At 42.2% G+C, this 13870-nt stretch overlaps 3 protein-coding genes across 6 annotated transcripts in view; 2 read left to right on the top strand and 1 right to left on the bottom strand.

The window, feature by feature from the left end:
* The window catches only part of LOC8035902 (nicotinate phosphoribosyltransferase), a 32117-nt gene extending 24578 nt beyond the window's left edge, over window positions 1–7539 (top strand). For all 4 annotated transcript variants that reach the window (XM_029986896.3, XM_029986897.4, XM_029986894.4 and 1 more), the window contains one exon: window positions 5531–7539. In XM_029986896.3, coding sequence (XP_029842756.2) covers window positions 5531–5608 — 78 coding nt within the window. In that variant the 3' untranslated portion in view covers window positions 5609–7539. The remainder of the gene's footprint in view (window positions 1–5530) is intronic.
* A 1033-nt stretch (window positions 7540–8572) lies between these two features.
* On the top strand, window positions 8573–9551 carry LOC115326152 (growth arrest and DNA damage-inducible proteins-interacting protein 1). Its single transcript, XM_029986898.4, has one exon. The coding sequence runs from the start codon at window positions 8706–8708 to the stop codon at window positions 9492–9494; it is 789 nt and encodes a 262-aa protein (XP_029842758.3). The 5' UTR covers window positions 8573–8705; the 3' UTR covers window positions 9495–9551.
* Window positions 9552–12116: 2565 nt separating this feature from the next.
* Window positions 12117–13845, bottom strand: LOC8024031 (splicing factor 3B subunit 6). The gene is made up of 4 exons (XM_029986899.4): window positions 13691–13845; window positions 13381–13499; window positions 13002–13140; window positions 12117–12321 (listed from the first exon to the last, which is right to left on the bottom strand). The coding sequence occupies exons 1-4, from the start codon at window positions 13712–13714 to the stop codon at window positions 12244–12246; spliced, it is 360 nt and encodes a 119-aa protein (XP_029842759.1). The 5' UTR covers window positions 13715–13845; the 3' UTR covers window positions 12117–12243.
* Between the last annotated feature and the right edge of the window lie 25 nt (window positions 13846–13870).

Raw genomic sequence — 13870 nt, 5'->3', positions numbered from 1 at the left:
AGATGGAAATCACTCAAGTGCAGCATTGTCGATGTCGGATTCACTCTCGATGCCTTTCAAAGTAAAAAGCAAATCTGTTCAAACAAATAAAGATGTGTCTACACAGGTTTATGAAGTGATGCATGGCATTTGACTTGAGCCAAGCTCGCTAAAGGTCAGTTCTCTTGCGCCACTTAATTTTATGTCGCAAATTATACGGAAGACAGACGTCGGACTTGTTTGACGAGTTTGTCCCTTATGTCATATTCTCAATACATTGTAAGGAAATGTTTGTGTAACAATTAGTTTTCTAAGTTCTTTGTTGTAAAATGCTGCTAATAAATACTTTAGCAAGGCTGATGGTTGAAAAATAAATTCCTACTCGGCCTATGACAGAGCATCAAAACATCTCTCGAGTACTTAATTTCTTTAAAGAAACTGATGGAGAGAAAATTGCTTCTTTTTTGCATTCCATGTGTCATCACACTTGAGATTTCTCGGTCGGCAATTTTCACAAAACATTGGTGTCCTCAAAAACAGAACAGCGAAGCACTAAACTTGCGAGTTCATCTGTTCACTGCGATTCAGCGCATTGTTAGTCAGGTCATCGACCTGCTTTTTCACTCCGCCTCCAAGTATTAGTTTCTTTATTAGTTTATTTTTATGGAAACTAGTATCAGCGGGCACGTCCAGTATGGCCGTAGACATCCGCAATCCTCCCCCAGAATCATTCCAGTCATTTCGCCGCCAAACCTGGCCGAACGAAGAACATGATCAGATGAAGCTGTTCGTAAAAATGTCCACAATTTAGGCTTTTAACTATGTCGTAGTTCTCAAAGTGGCCTATTACCAATGTATCATTGGTTTGTACCACAAGGGATAGATTTATATCACAAAGCTAAGCAAAAACGACATGGCACATCAACAGAGCCACGAGCCTGCTGAAACCGAAAACACAAATTGAAGCCACATAATGGTGCGGCGTGTGTCAGCGCCAGGGTGTCGAACCGGAACCGAACTGAACCGAAAACCGGAACAGAACCGTTATTTTTAGCCGAACCGGAACTGAACCGAACCGAAATCTTCGCCGCCATCTTGGAACTGAACCGGAACTGAACCGAAAAAAAATATAACGGTAACCGGTTCAAAACGGTTCACGGTATTTTTTTTGTTAGTATTACAAATTTATTATTATTGGCACGTGTATTCCTCTACGTATTGATCAAATCGTCATATACAGAATTGCAATGTATAATAAATCCTGGTTTTTTGCGGCGCTTTCTTATTGGCACTATGATTAGCCATGTGTCACAATGTCACGTGACGTGATGATGTCAAGACATGCTGTCAAGTAATGTCACATCACGTGACCCCGTGACGTCACGTGACTCACCGCGTTAAGTCGATTCGAATTGAGGACGTCGCTAGATCTATTAACGTTGTTGATACCGTGACGTCACATGACATCACAATTTCGCACTGAGAGTCACGTGACACCATGATGTACCCGATTGTCATGATCCCGAGTCAAATGCTCTGGTTCATGACAACCAGTATCGCCAAACATTCGGGTAACGCTCGTGTTCAACTCAAAGATTATGATGGGCCCGAGTCCCACTAGAGCTAGAAACAGAAACAAACGAAAGCGATAAGCCTCAGACACATGCAGCATGTTCGCGATGGTACCTTTATACGGCTTTGAGTTGTTCGGTGCTCGCGAAGTTAGCACGAGTGTTTACAAGCCTGCAAATGGTACCATCGTGTGCATGATACTCGTGTTTGAGCATAGCCTTCTTTATTCTACAAAGCCTGTCAAATCGCGAAATACTCTGGTTTAAGGCTAGCCGCTGTCGTTTGTTTCTGTTTGTCGCTTTAGTGGGGCTCGGGCATTATAGCCCAACTAAAATTATATCTGAAGATCAGCCCATGCTCTCTGCTTTGCCAACCCTGCGTATGACTATGATAAACACTGACAATGTATATATTAGGATCAGATCACGTGGCTGATAGTTCTAATTGTGAGTTGAGGAGGGGAAAGCTGTTTCATTTTTTTCTTTCGACTGTCTGCCATTTCGCGGAGGATGCTTTTGCAAGTTATCAACGTCAAGGATTACAACTTAGCGGTATTTATTGAACTTAAGGCAAAAACAAAAAACAAGAAAGATGCTGCACGACCCATTTTACATGTATGCACACCATTGAGGCTCCCAAACATGTTTTCCTTATTGCTGAACTGCCTCAGAAAGTTGTCCCGAGAATAGAAGTGTTAAAGGGTCTAAATGTGACGTATTAGTCGGACGTTACATGGAACTATTAGTGTGTACGGGACGGATACCTGAAAAGAAAGATCCTAGTGGCCTCACGGGGATAGCCGAACGTTGGCAGCCGCTCTAAGTCTCACAGGAGTGTCGCTCTCAAGTTCTCCAAGTTTCAATCGCCCTGTATTTTATTTAACCTTCACAGTTTGGTGCAAAGTTAAAGCAAGGAAGAATTACTGTTAACAAGTGACACAAATATAATTGTCGAGTGAACACCACTCAGTACAGAGCAGGCAATCCCTGAGGAATAAAAAGTATCTTGAGGAGCAATTAAAAAAAAAAGGGAGTGGGGAGGGGGGTAGTTTTCAAGCATACTGTGTCGTAAAGATTCCTCTGCCTCACATTTTCGGCGCAGACTAGAAAGCGTGGCCTGGAAACGATAGTGACAGATGGGTAGTTGGTACAACTTTTATTTGTAAAAACACTCTTGCCAGAAAGCACGTTTTCGTCGTGCCAGATACTCGCGCCGTGCCTAACGACGATGTACCAACAAGATAAATGTGTGCCTCTCAAATACATAGCTTGCACTGAGCGCGAAACTTTTGCAGCGTGCATTTTGCCAAACCGGATTTGATTTTCTCAGCAAGAACAACTCGCAATGACAACCAGTATCTAGTGCGATTACGTCACGTGCAAACCATGTTAAATACTTCAGCTTTCTGGTGAAGTGCGACGTTCGCAACACCAGCAGTAGACGTCCAATGTGTAAAGTTGTGTAGTATTTATAGTAGTCTCGCGTTGATATACGGCAGCCTAATGAAATGTTGGAGCACATGACTGATAAAGAACAGAGTCATGAAGTAAGGTCTCAAAACAAGTGCACGTAAAACCTAAGATAACATTAGCCTCCCGAGGTAGTATCCCGCGACGTTTCGAGCTGCGGCAAGCTGATGCCCAAAAGTGATTTATATTAGGATTCTAAAAAATCTTTGTTTGCCCTGCGCGGAATGTATGTTTAATTAGGAATATCATTTTATGCATTTCTATGCATTTCTTTTTGCAATAAAGCGTCGTGTAAGGGATTATTTAGAAAAAATTGCGTGTCATCTCCTTATTTCTGCACATTTAGTGTATTTGCCTTCCGATATATCATGTGACCACAGTGTTTTTTGGCATGCCTTGCAACCCACTATTTTACACTGCAAAACAGCTAACAAAAGCACGTTGCCGAAGACACAACAGCTGGCGTATTTTCGAGTATCGTCCTTCCGTGTCGGTCTCAGGCGGTTATGTGAACTTCGTAAAGTCAAATTTATCGATGATAATAAAAATATACTTAATTCCTGTCTGAAGATTTGGCAGCATAAATAGAAGATTCTCACCTCCAAGATATATAAGTAAATGCACCTTTAAATTATCTGAAAGATGTTCGGCAAATATTTTTCGGCGCTTTTATCCTCTATAGACACGTTATAGGTGATTTTGAAAAGCTTTAAATAATGTTTTTTTTTATTATTTTGAAGCTAATTTAAATAACTATATGTGTTCCTCACGCATATATAACTTCTCAAATATATAGAAGTTTATTATCGCGTTTTTTATGTGTTTTTATTATCGCCTTTTTTTACTGGAACGAATGGTGGAACTATGACGATTGCACACTTAAACTCTCAGAAGCTGTCCAATTAGGTAGCTTCCGAATTGAGTAGAGCATGAAATACCACTTTCTTCTATTTAACAAAAATCATCAATTAGCAAGGGTGATGCTTATTTGCAAATTAAATTGACCTGCATTTTGTCAAGAGCAAACCTCAACATCCAGGCTATGCCAGTTTATCCAATATAAGAAAATGTTCACATGGGTAAGCACTGTTTTAGGTCAGATTCGATCTCAGTACTAAGGTGCTCAGAGGTTAGAGTGAACAATTTCAGCCAGTCCTTTTCGCATGATTCGTCGCCCGCATCATGGTGCTGAGAGCAAACAATATGCTAGTTAGAAAAACAAGCATTGCGATTGTCGCTTAGTGTTCCTATAAAATATAGACTGGAAGGACTTGTCCCGTGACTTTCGTGACATTTTGAAAATTATATTCCCTTAAGCTCAGTCGTCTCGTCATCATATATATATTGTGAAACGTATTCCGTAAAACACATTTCATGATATATATGGCGACGAGGTGCCCATTTCATGATTGTATTCACCGTAATTAATTCCTTAGTTCAAGGGCAAGACCACGATTCAACATCTAATACTGCGATACAAAGTTGTACCAATCACGGGTATTTTAGGCAACCTACTTCACTTCCGAAAACATTTCGATTCAGGTACAATATATGTGACTCTGGTAAACGAAGGGATGTTGAGTCGTATAAACACGACGTTTTGTATGTTAATGTAGATTTTCCTTTCTTGTTGTGTAGGAATAAATAACAGAATTTTATAATTTTGGTACCTGAGAATAAAACTGAATTAAACAAACAATAATAAAAAAAACTATATACTGTAAACGACTATTTTTCGTGGGCTCAATATTTCGCGATTTAGGTCAAAGCTGAAGTTTTGGAATAATTTGCGGGTTGTAATTTTCTCGACGCGGTGGAATCTCAATATAAATTTCAATCTGTTTACATTTTACCGAAATTGTTCGCGGGACCCATTTTTCGCGAATTGTAGGCGATTCGCGAAATTCTCAAAAATAGGTCCTCGCAAAAATCAGATCGTTTACAGCAGTTAGTTTCACGGCCTAAATAGCGCCTATTGACAGAACAACGCGTAAAATATATTCTCAATCTAGCGGTTCAAACCGGTTCGAACCGGTTTGAACCGTTATTTTTTGCACCCCGGAACTGAACCGGAACTGAACCGAAAGCCGTGAACCCGAACCCGAACCGAACCAATAAAAATATCGGTTCGACACTCTGGTCAGCGCCCTCTGGCCACTGGTCAAGTAACTACTCAGGTGAAAAGGTCTGTAATGCTGGCGGTTGTGGTAAAATTCGACAGCCCACAGCAGTACGACATAAAGAAAACTCAATAGTGTTTCGTTGGAAACGTTTTGTCCTTTGTTTGCTATTTTTAGTGAGGCAAAATCTCTATTTGGCATTTTTAATATCCAGGAAATGTCTTTATACGAACTCGCAGTGGTAGACCTTGGTAACTCGGATTCTGTGCTTCGTTTCAAATGTGTTTCGCCTACTTCGCTGGTTCTTGCACCAGCATTGCACTCAACCCACGTGCATTTGTTCCTTGTGCCGCTTTGCCTAAGGCGGCTCTCTCTCGGCATTCTCTGCAGGTGTCGGTCTCGGACAACCTCTACATGTTCATGCACGAGCTCTGGCTCCAGAACGCACCCATTGGAGAGCTCTCCTAGGCCCGGCCGCATTCGTGGGGAAGATGGTCGGCCGGAGTCTGATTGTCAGGTTGTGTTGTTTGTTAAGACAGAAGGTCCAAGACGACCGTACGTGGTTGGGAGTCCTGCACATTGCGCTTTTCACAGCACCCTTGAACAGAAGCCACCGTTGTTAGAAATAGCGCCAATTTTAATTTGGCCGGCTGCCCAGTTGGACGGCCACTTTTTGTCTTTATTCCTTGTTTTACTGCTCTTTTTACGGATTTGTCCTAGAGGTATCCATCGGCATAGGTTGCCGAAAGAGCGTGTCGGGAGAAATACCAATCTATGTGTCGGTCGACATTGCTCTGCGACTTTTCTTTTTGTGTGTGTGCGGCTTGGGGAGCTTATGTTTCACAACCCATTCCCACTTGTGGCCCAGCAGCACTGCACCAGTGCTGATGCAGTGCGACTTAGCACCGATAAAGCATTGGTTCTTCGAGGGTTTTTATTGGGGTGAAAGGATAAGCTCAGTCAGCTGCGGGTTGTTTTGGTGGCTCCCTCTCATGTTTTATGCCCGGTACTTTGCAAAGACGTGTTGCAGTGCTCGTGATTCTGGTGACTTTATTTTCTCTGGAAATAACAGAATCGACAGTGTGTGCAAAGAACATCTTCGAAAATGTCCACGGTTGCTCTTGCCCAAGACCGTAGACCCTGTTTTTGGTAGGAATTAATTTCCACTGCCAAACGAGGCAGAATCACTCTGAAACGGTTACATCAAGTTTAGGGAGGGGAACACTTGTACCTCCAAGGTAGGATCTCGCAAGAATCGTCTTGCTTTGGAGTTTTCAAGTGATTTTGCAATGGGTAAGGAGATATACAGCACTGATTCTGCACTGCATTGCAGGTGAGAATTGACCTAAACTTCACTGCTCGATCGCACTAATTTTTTTTCGATGTTTTTAAGTGTTACACATTTTTGAAAACCGGAGACTACGGACGACGAAAGAGACAACACGCAAAACGTCGCAAGACGTTTTGTGTGTTGTCCCCTTCTTCGTCCATCGTCTCCGGTTTTCAAAAATCTGTAACATCAACCAGCTTGCCTGCCTACTTACTTTATCTTCAATCTTTTTAAGTGTAGTGAGTATGTTTTTTAGAATTCATCTGGGTGCTTTGACTAGAAGTGCTGTAGAGACTGAGATTTAATTTACGCACGAAAAAAATAAACAGGATGGAGCACAAAACACATCTTTCATAGAAAAATGTTGTGTTCTGTGCTCCATTGTATTTGCTTATTCTTTCACGTGTAAATTGAACTCGACAGGCTCTGTTTTTAATAAGATTGTGAGGCATTCCTATATTTAGAGGACTCGAAATATCTTCTTTTTTTCTTTTAGAAGACAGTTCTCGGACGTTGAAGGTGCTTTTTTCTGACCTATATGCATTACTGCCATTTAAACACGTAACATTGTGCTTTTTACGCAGTGTACTTATTTCCATTTGTGCATCTTGGGTTTCAACGAAGCTAAAACAAGCTTGCTTGCCTACTCAAACACTGAGATGTGGTAGCGTTTGTGAGCAAGAATTTTGCCTTTGCAAATGTTGACATAGTATTTCCTGTCACCTCAGAGTTTTCAGCACCGCTGAACATCTTTTTGTGATAGTTGCGGTTATGTGACTAACATGTGTGTCAGTTTTTATTGCAGATAGTAATATTAATTCAGACTTATATTTGGAGCAGTGTATAATGTGCTGGGAGTTTTAGTTGCACATATGCTGGGAGTTTTAGTTGCACATATCTTTATCATATAGCTTGTAGGCCTAGTCATTGCACTGCTAAGCTGTTTTCTGATGAAGCCACTTTGCATCGATATATTTTTTGGAGATAGTTTTGAAAATTGTTTGTCAGTTGATTGTTAGTTTGTTCCTTTTTACAGTAAATCTATAAATAAATGGTTGTTGCAAGTTAATATTTCTCGTCAAATCGACTGGGGCTCAGTGTATATACGCAAAACTGCTTGTTTACAAATAATATATGTGTGGCCTTTGCATATCTTCTTTCGAGATCTTGTGCATTCAAATTCATTTTATAAAATATTGAAGCACATGCTGAAAACATTGGCTTACATGCACACTTGTGAATGATACAAAAACCGAGCTTCCAAGGATGCAAGAATAAAAGTGTGAGGGGAGTGGAAGGGAGTGTTAAAAAATACTTTGAATCTCAGCTTACAAAATAATGAAAAATGGCAAAAGCTGGACATTTAAAAATAGCAAAAGCTCATCGATTTTGTTGCTGACCATAAACTCGACGATTCGTTTTTGCACTTTTCGCTTGGTCTAGCGAAGCGAGAAGTTTTACTTTTATGTACATCATTATTTGTTTGGATATTTTTGTCTGTGGACCCAAAGGTAAGTGTGGATAAACCACAACTCAACTGCTGTGACCAGTTTCGGCATATTTTTTTATTATTATTGTGCAGTGATTATTGTAGGTTCAATTTATCTAGTCAAAACAAGTTAAAAGCCGCCTTTTCTTTTTACGTTAGTGGCGTTTTTGGTAAATGGCCTAATGTTTTTTTTTAGACCCGGAAAGGAGGAGTAAGGGTGGCATATATATTTAATTTCCAAACCTGTCATTTTCAGCATGTACAGACATTCTACCGGCGTAAACTTGAGCTATCAGTACTGCATGGTTAACTTAAAATGCTAAAAACAAAAAAAAAAAAAAAACCCATAAAATTGGGATTTTTTAAAGCTAAATTTAGAAGTTGATTTGGAGTATTCGGAGTAAATGAATATATCTGCTGGGGGTCAATCGTCTCCAAAAGGTATTAATCTGAAATCGGTCATGATAAAAAGCTCGCCTTTATGAATTTGGCTATTTTAGAAAAGGACATCGAATACCGGCAAGCCTTTGTAAGAAGTATAAACCGAAACTAAGTCAGTAGTTTCAGTTTCGCAATGGATGTTTCGCTCATCGACCGCCAGGTGGCCAGGTGGCGAGTTAATTTCAAAATGGCTGCGTCCGCGGGATGCGTGCTCCGTTTTTAGAGGCGGATACAGACCCCAAGTTTTTATACGTTTTTTCGACCTCATACACCGCAATATTTCTTCCAAATTCACCGACAGCAACATGTTCGTCACGGCCAGGGCCAAAGTTCTCGTTCCGAGGTACTCGTGCCGTCTCTGCAGCAACGTTTTCGCCGAACCCGCGGCCCCTACCTCTGTCGCCGCGGTTAACGAAGGCACCAGCGGCGTGGAAAGCAAGCGCGACGTACGGGACGTCTCAAGACTGAACCGACGCGCTTACATGAGAGGCGTCAAAGGGCAGTACACCGCGCCCGAAAACGAGTTCGAATACTACACCGGCAACATGCGACGAGACTACGCAAGGTACGGTCGGAGCACGGGCCTGAACCCAGGCATTCTATGGCCCTCGAAAGAGCAGCTCCGCGAAACCGCGTACTACGAGGCCAAGTTTTACCCGTCGATCCGCGAGCTGCTCGACAACGAGAAGGCCAAGAGGGACGCCGAAGCCGAGGAGGCGCGGAAGCGCGAACAAGAGGTGGAGCGCAACATCGCCAAGGTGAAGGAGTGGAGGTTCGCGATGCTCGAGCGAGAAGCCAAGAAGAAAGCGGCCGCCGAAGAACAGCGCATTCAGCGGGAAGAGCTCATCAGGGAGGTGCGCGAGTACATCGGCTACAACGTGGAGCCGTCGGACCCCAAGTTCCAGGAGGTAATGGAGATGAAGGAGGAAGAGCGGAAGCAGGCGGCCAAAGAAGCGCGCAAGAAGGCCAAGCAGGAAAGGATGCTGGCCAAGTTGATGGCAGTGGGAGCGGTAGATCAGAAGGCCGATGCCGAGAAGGCTGCCGAGGACAGCAAGCCCAAAGGAGCCAAGAAAGTGTCGGAAGCGTCTTCGTAGAATGGGCGAGCATTTCCCTCGATTGGTGTAGCTTTCAAATAAAGGTGTATATAGGCTGGCATAGTGTGTCGTGACTATCTGTCCGGTCATGCTTATTAAGTCAACAAAAGCTATGCAGTCCTAGTTGGGGGCTATTGCGTGATGTGTGGTGTAGCACAATAGGTCTAATTTTGAAAAAAGCAGCCATACCACTTCTTTGTTATAACCAGTTTTGCTTGGCAGAGTTTCTTACATTTCATTAGTATGCTGAACAAGATTGTGGTTGTATGCTACGTTTAAGCTGTAGACTTGCCGGTTTTAACCGAAAAACGCTAGAAAATATCCGCAAGTGTCAAATATGCAATATTGGCTTTTTTTGTTTTGCTTCAAGCAGAGATTAAGGCACTCCCTTGTTAAAGATTGACCAGGCATGTAGTCTTGCCTGGAATCGAGCATCCAGCCACTCCCGAATCAGTGGAATCACTGACCTTGGAGTTCAGTGGCATGAGAAGTAGGTCAGTTTTTCAGTAACCACAAACTGTTACACTGTCTCAGGTCAGAGCTAGGTTCAGGTCAGAGCTAGACAACCGTGTGCAAAATTAGACTTGCAGTCGTTATTGGTTGAACCTTGCAGCAGAAGCAAGGGCAACCTGCCTTCCTTGTGGCAGAAACATTTTGCTTGAAAACAAAGCTTTTGTCATCACACGGGGTAGAAGGGCAGCAGGATACAAAGGAAATGAAACTCTCAAGGTGATTACGGTAGGGTACTTGGACTTGAACTCGTGTTTGAAGTCACCGTCTGCCGTTTGCAGGTAAGTAGTACTGCCCCATTACGGTGGGCATAAAACGTAATAAGGCTAACGAAAAAATAGTCAGAGTGCAGGCGAGCTGGTGTAAGTTGAACATGATTGTAAACCTGAGACTCGGGCAGAAAAGAGAACACAACAGAAGGTAGTAAAAGAGGAAGCAACGTCTCAAACTCAGCTGCAAAGTTTATTTCGAACACGCTTTATATACCCCATCTCCAACGCCGTCTCTACAAAAAAAAACAAAAAAACACACACGACAAGAGGACAATGACGCTTGGGTAAACCTTCTCTTATCTCCCTTGACCTCGGCTGTGGGACACTCACACAAAGGGTCACATTCTAGCATAACCACCACCACCCGGCTGCATGCCAATAAGGCTGCACGGCAATTGTAAATTGAATTTGAACTGCTTTTTTATTAATTGTTTTTTTTTTTTTCATTGTAATCACTACTTTTAGCATTGCTACGAAAAAAAATGGCAAAAAAAAAAAAGAAGAGTAACACCGGCAAATTTGAGGTCTACCTATATCCATTGGAGCATATGGAGTAAGTAGCATCCTGGTTGTCATGATGGCAAGATGGAAATGCCAGCCAGTATAGTAAACACAGCCATATATAAAAAAAAAAAGGGTTTAGAGACTGTGGTTTTATAGTTCTGCCAAATAGACCCTTTCCGACATTGGGAAATTATGCATAGATTTATGTGCAGCCGCCATTTGTTGGTCTCATCGCTACCGGCGTGACACCCGCGTCGAGCACCGACACAGCATTCGCGTGGAATGCATTTCAGTCTGAGCAAACACCAAATGCTGACAAAGCGCTCATGTCCCACACGTGCTCACATTGCATGACCAACTAATCGTGGCCGCACATGATCTATACATCATTTTGAAATTTCAAAAAGGGTCAATTATGATTGTCCCGAATGTGCTGACCGCCCACACAAAAATGAAGAAATTGAAAGGTAAAAGTAATTACTAAGTCTAAAAAACATATTATGGCCTTTAGCACTCTTACCAACACATACAACCAATGACATGAAACCCATAAAAAGATGTGAACATTAGCCAATAGATGACATTCAATAATTTAGAATGCATCGCACCCACAGGCTGCAAGAAACATTATTCTAAGGACTCCAGGCAAAGCTATGGTATGCACAGCTATGCCCGAGGGGACGGACCAGTTGAGGTAATTAATGCTGCAGCTGTGTGGTCTCGCATCTTCTGTGCAGCTAAGCGGTCTACTATGGAGAAGTATGTGCATGTAAGCAGTGATCACCAAATTGGTTGACCAAACTGTCAAGCATGCTGGAACCTAAAGGGATACTATTGACTTACAGACTGCCACATTGAAAGCAATCTACCTGTAGACGATGTTACTAAAATTAGCTCAGTTAATCAGTCCTATCAATCAGCCATGTCGGGCTGCCCAATGGTACCTATCTTGTTTTAATATCAGAATAGTCTGAACAATAATCCAACCTCCAAAGATGCCTACCTCATTGAAAGTGAGCAGAAAAATAAGCCACTCTAGGAACTGAGCTACCTGGACATGAGCAATTTCTGACAACCTTTCAATAATTGCAATGGTCTTTTCAACAGCTCAGAAGACAAAATAAAGAGCTGGTCGTTTTCTAAATAACATCATGTTCGTAGTCATCTTTGACAAGCAACGAGTGCATGAACAAGAACAATTCTGTATGAATATTTTCAAGCTTTCTTGATTGCATATCAAAATTTAGCACAGTCCTTTTTTCTTCTCCCAATGCACTGTATTTGGGACACTGAATCATCTCTGGGATATTATGGTTGTATTGATGAATCCAACACAGCACATGTTCCAATGGTGTTTACTTGGTGTACTCCCATGATTACAGATGATACAAGTGATTCCGGGGAACTATTATACATGGTCGACCAGATGCAGTAGCATCTTCCCATCGTCCGAATGAAAAGCTTCAGTCGTCCATTCCATACTTTTTCTTGACTCTGTCGATTTCTTCCTTTTTCTTGTCTTGGTCCACGCGCTTGAAAGCCTGTAAAAAAGAAGAAACAAAAATCAGTTACAGTTAGGAAATACATGCCACCAATGAACAAAGCTCCCAAGTACCATATTTTCTTGACTACAGATGTTTAAAGTCGATACTTTACGCCGAGCGGACTATGCAATGATTCTTTTTTTTTTTTTTATCACTCGTGATTAGTACAGTTTTTGAGTTCCACTGCTTCAGCAAGGAAAGCTGCAGCTGTCAGTGTGCTGCTTCACCCACGGTGTTCCGTGAGTGACACGCAAGATAGCTGCACCCAAGCGAAAAAATGTGGATCAAGCTTAATCTTGATGACACAAACACTTACTGCATGTGGCTGTAAAATCGCTACTACAGGCAAATAAGTGACTATGGAGTCTTTTAGGAATCACGGTAGCCTTGGAAATGAAGATACAATTTCACACTCACATCCCTTTTTTTAATACAATACTAATCTTAAAATAACATTAACAACTATGGAAAAAGACGAGTTTGCATTCATACTGTTTTATTAGCCATAATGAAGTGCCATTTGTTGGGGAACTTGACGGCATATTATTTTAGCAGGAACGAGACATGGATGAACTCTGAAGTAACCCCGTAATGCGCACTACATGAGGTAAAACATGTTTCCCTTCCCCCAACTGTCTATATGTCACAAAATATGGTAATTTTTCATTTGCACCTACCTTCGTAGGCTGGTAGTAGAGCACGACAAGGTACCGGTTGCACACGTTGAAACCGGAGAGGTGATCGCAGGCGTTTTTGGCATCGAAAATGTCCTCATACACCACAAACGCTGTCCCACGCGTTTCGGGGGTGTTACCACTGAAATGAGAGAACACCAAGTGAAATCAATACCTTAATGGCTGTCGACCAGACTTGAGATTCTGCAAGGCAAAAGATACTCCTCACAATGAGGGAGAAGCAAACAGGTAACGGTGGACAAGGTAGAGGGGGAAAGGAGGAAGCGAGGGAAAAGTGGAAAGTGCAAACTGGTCGTCGGCCTTTAATGAAGCTACATGCACTTGACAGAGTTGTTGGGATGCAAAGATGATTCGTGCTTACACTCTGATTTGCCGGATGGCACCATATTTTCCGAAAATGTCGTACATTTCTTCTCCAGAGATCTTGTACGGTAAATTCCTGACGTACAGTATTCTGTTCACTTCAGGCGGGAGCCGAACCTGAAAATATAAGGTTTACATCGGAAATCGTCAACGCAGGTGTAGGGTCGATTGTGGTCTCCACTGTCCGCGAGAAGAGCCTTTGAGTTTAGGAAAAAGCTTTAGAGAATCTATTGTGAGTTCCAAATTCAGTCACCACATTCACGGAGAGGAGGATAATATCGAAACAAAGCAAAAATAGGTTTACATACGCTTGTTTTCCTTTGCATCGCCATGATTGCGTTTCTTTGGTAATGGCGGATGGATGGGTGCCACTGTTGCCAAATCACAAAGGACAAAAATAGCCGAACGGCTCCCCAAATGCCCCAAATCTTTATGAAAAAAGCTAAAAACAGCTAAAGTTCCCGGGTCCTTTCGGAACCTTTTTTTAG

Source organism: Ixodes scapularis, unplaced genomic scaffold (assembly GCF_016920785.2).
Source record: "Ixodes scapularis isolate PalLabHiFi unplaced genomic scaffold, ASM1692078v2 PGA_scaffold7__128_contigs__length_106722199, whole genome shotgun sequence".
In the NCBI taxonomy this organism is placed as follows: domain Eukaryota; kingdom Metazoa; phylum Arthropoda; class Arachnida; order Ixodida; family Ixodidae; genus Ixodes; species Ixodes scapularis.
The sequence above is the reverse complement of the archived record's forward strand: the minus strand, read 5'-3'. Positions and strand labels throughout refer to the sequence as shown.

Bases quoted from the DNA above. Each gene is read 5' to 3' on its own strand.
- LOC115326152 (XM_029986898.4), top strand. From the start codon at position 8,706: ATGTTCGTCACGGCCAGGGCCAAAGTTCTCGTTCCGAGGTACTCGTGC.
- LOC8024031 (XM_029986899.4), bottom strand. From the start codon at position 13,714: ATGGCGATGCAAAGGAAAACAAGC. The intron at 13,141-13,380 runs GTAAGCACGAAT...CTCTCATTTCAG, and splicing joins GCCATCCGGCAAATCAGAGT to TGGTAACACCCCCGAAACGC. The intron at 12,322-13,001 runs GTAGGTGCAAAT...TCTTTTTTACAG, and splicing joins TCTACTACCAGCCTACGAAG to GCTTTCAAGCGCGTGGACCA.